The sequence below is a fragment of the Rhodamnia argentea genome, chromosome 10 (genome assembly GCF_020921035.1).
Source record: "Rhodamnia argentea isolate NSW1041297 chromosome 10, ASM2092103v1, whole genome shotgun sequence".
Classification (NCBI taxonomy): Eukaryota; Viridiplantae; Streptophyta; class Magnoliopsida; order Myrtales; family Myrtaceae; genus Rhodamnia; species Rhodamnia argentea.
The window spans coordinates 6,038,557-6,041,518 of NC_063159.1; the positions used below are offsets into that span (position 1 = coordinate 6,038,557).

A 2,962-nucleotide genomic window follows, 5' to 3' on the forward strand; every position below is an offset into this window, starting at 1 on the left:
TTTGGGCCGGTTTATTTCGGGTGTGCATCCACTTTGTTTATCAAATTCCACGTGTCATTTCTAATTCAGCTTACATATGATATGGGGTGTTGAAATACCCCACTATGGAGTTTATATGATCTTTTTATGCAAGTGGTTTCCCATATTCTTTATTTCATCTTAAGATTTGGGTTGAACTTTTTTACATTCTACCGAAGTCAGTTTCTGCCCTAGCTTATTTTGCGTGGTGCGTTTATCTTGTTCGTTAAATTCCACGTGTCATCTCTAATTTCACTTACAAGTGTGTGTGGCGGTGTTGAAATATCTCACATTGCTTGACTATGGGGTTTGTAATTTCTTATTACACAAGTGGCCTCCCTCTACCGATTCGCTCAACTTTTTGGATTGGACATTCTAATATGGTATCTGACCTAGGTTTCGCCCCAATTTAAAACACGCTGCACCACATTTCTTAGATTCCATGTTCCGTTCCTAATCCCACAAAATTCTAGGTTTATACTGTTCATTTTACGCATGTGGTCTGTCTTTACTTATAAGTTTAAATTTTTAAAACAATAACAATGGTCCCAGAAAATATTTCACTGACATTCACATAAAATGATTTCTCCATCGCCATTAAACTTCAAAATCACTTTTTTTTATCACAATTAGTCCGATGTAAAATATACCATCTTCTTTTTGGGATTTGTTTTCATGTGAACGGGTGGGTTTTGGACAAGAATTAAGTATTGAGGGCAACCACCGCTCCACCAAAAGCATGAAATATATAGATTGAAAAATGATCCGCCGGCACACAACTTGGATTTGTTCAACCGTGAATGCATTCCCACTTTTATAATCCCACTCATTTTGCTTGGAGTTACAGCAAAGATAAACTGATTTCCAGTTATGGTTGAGCCAAATTCGTGTAGCTAAGCGCGTAACCCTAGCGATTAAATTGCGAGGAAAATCAACAGCACGTGCCTGTTTCTTGCATGCATGGCTATAACCGATGACCGCCCACAAGTAATCTCCCATCCATGAACGCACTGGCCAAGTCCTCCGTCGTCGATGCAGGTATCCTATAAAAGGACACGGTACCCATCCTAAGACTTCACGAGACCTACTTGAAATCAATTTCGCTTGTTCGATTTGTCCTATCAATTCCCATTAATCTTCTTGGTTGGATCCTAGGATGGAATCGAAAGGCGCGAATCGTTTTCTCGCAGTTCTCTTGCTGAGCATCGCGACCACAGCCTTTTCTGCTCCTTATTACGACTCTGGCCTCACGCCTTACTACTACGACTATGCTTGTTCTCAAGCTTTGCCGACCATCAGACGCGTCGTCAAGGAGGCGGTGGAGAAAGAGAGGCGCATGGGCGCTTCCTTGCTGCGTTTGCACTTCCACGACTGTTTCGTCAACGTACGTCGTCTTGTGCTAACTGGATTTTTGTCCTTTTTTTGTGGTAAGTCTGTAGAATTAAGCATTGTTCTGGCTGGTCATCCAGGGCTGTGATGCTTCAGTACTCCTAGACCCGACGCCCACCATCGATAGCGAAAAGCTTGCCGGCGCAAACAACAATTCTGCTAGAGGTTTCGAAGTGATTGATCAAATCAAGGAGGAGGTTGACAAAGTTTGTGGCCGTGCGGTGGTCTCTTGCGCAGATATTTTGGCAGTCGCTGCTCGCGACTCCGTTGTTGCGGTAGGTGGTTGGTTAGGCGTCGAATTTTTAAGCCAATAGGTGTAACTAATCAATGTAATAGCACATATTTGCATATTGAACGGTTGATGATTCCGATTCTTGGTATTTGGTAACGTAGCTTGGAGGGCCATGGTGGAACGTAAGGCTTGGAAGACGAGACTCGACCACCGCGAGCAGGACCACCGCCAACACTGACCTTCCGGCCCCGTTCATGGACCTCAATGCACTAACTAGCTCATTCCAAAAACAAGGCCTCAGTGCCAAAGACTTGGTCGTTCTCTCCGGCGGACACACACTAGGGTTTGCGCAATGCTTTACCTTCAAGGACCGAGCCCATAACGACTTGAACATCCACCCTAAGTTCGCGAAGAAGCTCCAGTCCCTTTGCCCTCGCGCCGAATCCGGAAGCGACTCAAACCTCGCTAAGCTGGACCCTACGTCGTCGCGCTTCGACACGTTGTACTACAAGAACTTGCTGAAGCAAAAGGGTCTTCTCGGATCAGATCAAGTGCTTTTCGGAGGTGGCAACACCGACGAGCTAGTGAGGACGTACAGCGACAACGCCAACGCGTTTTGGAAGGATTTCGCCAAATCGATGGTCAAGATGGGGAATATAAAGCCGCTAACCGGAAATCTTGGTCAGGTTCGCCATAACTGTAGATGGGTGAATTAAAGTGTGTGGATCCACACATATGATTCTAGAGTTCGTGCTCATCAAAGAGCGAGATTATTTTGTGTTAAGTGCTATGTCATTATTTATTTGTTCTAAAACGTGTGTCATGGCTTTAGCTTCTAACAAAATATCAGGAAGCTAATGACCTCAATACAAGCAATTTGTTTTAACAGTAAAATATGCATACTCCTCAGTAAAAATTTTTTTAGTGGTGTAATTTGTTCTATAAGTTCTTTTTCTTGATTACTGAACTTTTTACTGATTCCACTAGACCACTCGGGAACTGGACCGGTCGGTTCGATTCTCAAGACCGTTGATCCGGTGATCTGGTCCCCAATTCCAAAAATTGAGAATTAGTCCGGTTCTTGGTTCTTGAGAGAAACCGGACCGGATCGAAAACTACTCACCCATAATTACAATGGCTGTTAAATGCTCTTTAGATATAATAGACCTTTTTCTAGAATTAAATCTTTTACTTCACAGTTGCTAGTGGAATCTCTTTTCAATTTCCCATGCATTTTATGTATCAACTCTATCATTTCTATGTTCTTAATTGAGAAATTCGTAGGCTTTTCATATTTTGCTAGATTAGCACATGTTTTTCCAA

The 2,962-nt window shown here is 42.9% G+C and overlaps 1 protein-coding gene across 1 annotated transcript; it reads left to right on the top strand.

The window, feature by feature from the left end:
- Positions 1 to 1,113: 1,113 nt before the first annotated feature.
- On the top strand, positions 1,114 to 2,586 carry LOC115749245 (peroxidase P7-like). The gene is made up of 3 exons (XM_030685981.1): positions 1,114 to 1,402; positions 1,488 to 1,682; positions 1,801 to 2,586. The coding sequence occupies exons 1-3, from the start codon at positions 1,175 to 1,177 to the stop codon at positions 2,353 to 2,355; spliced, it is 978 nt and encodes a 325-aa protein (XP_030541841.1). The 5' UTR covers positions 1,114 to 1,174; the 3' UTR covers positions 2,356 to 2,586.
- Positions 2,587 to 2,962: the final 376 nt, after the last annotated feature.

Bases quoted from the DNA above. Each gene is read 5' to 3' on its own strand.
- LOC115749245 (XM_030685981.1), top strand. From the start codon at position 1,175: ATGGAATCGAAAGGCGCGAATCGTTTTCTCGCAGTTCTCTTGCTGAGC. The intron at 1,403-1,487 runs GTACGTCGTCTT...CTGGTCATCCAG, and splicing joins TCCACGACTGTTTCGTCAAC to GGCTGTGATGCTTCAGTACT. The intron at 1,683-1,800 runs GTAGGTGGTTGG...TTGGTAACGTAG, and splicing joins CTCGCGACTCCGTTGTTGCG to CTTGGAGGGCCATGGTGGAA.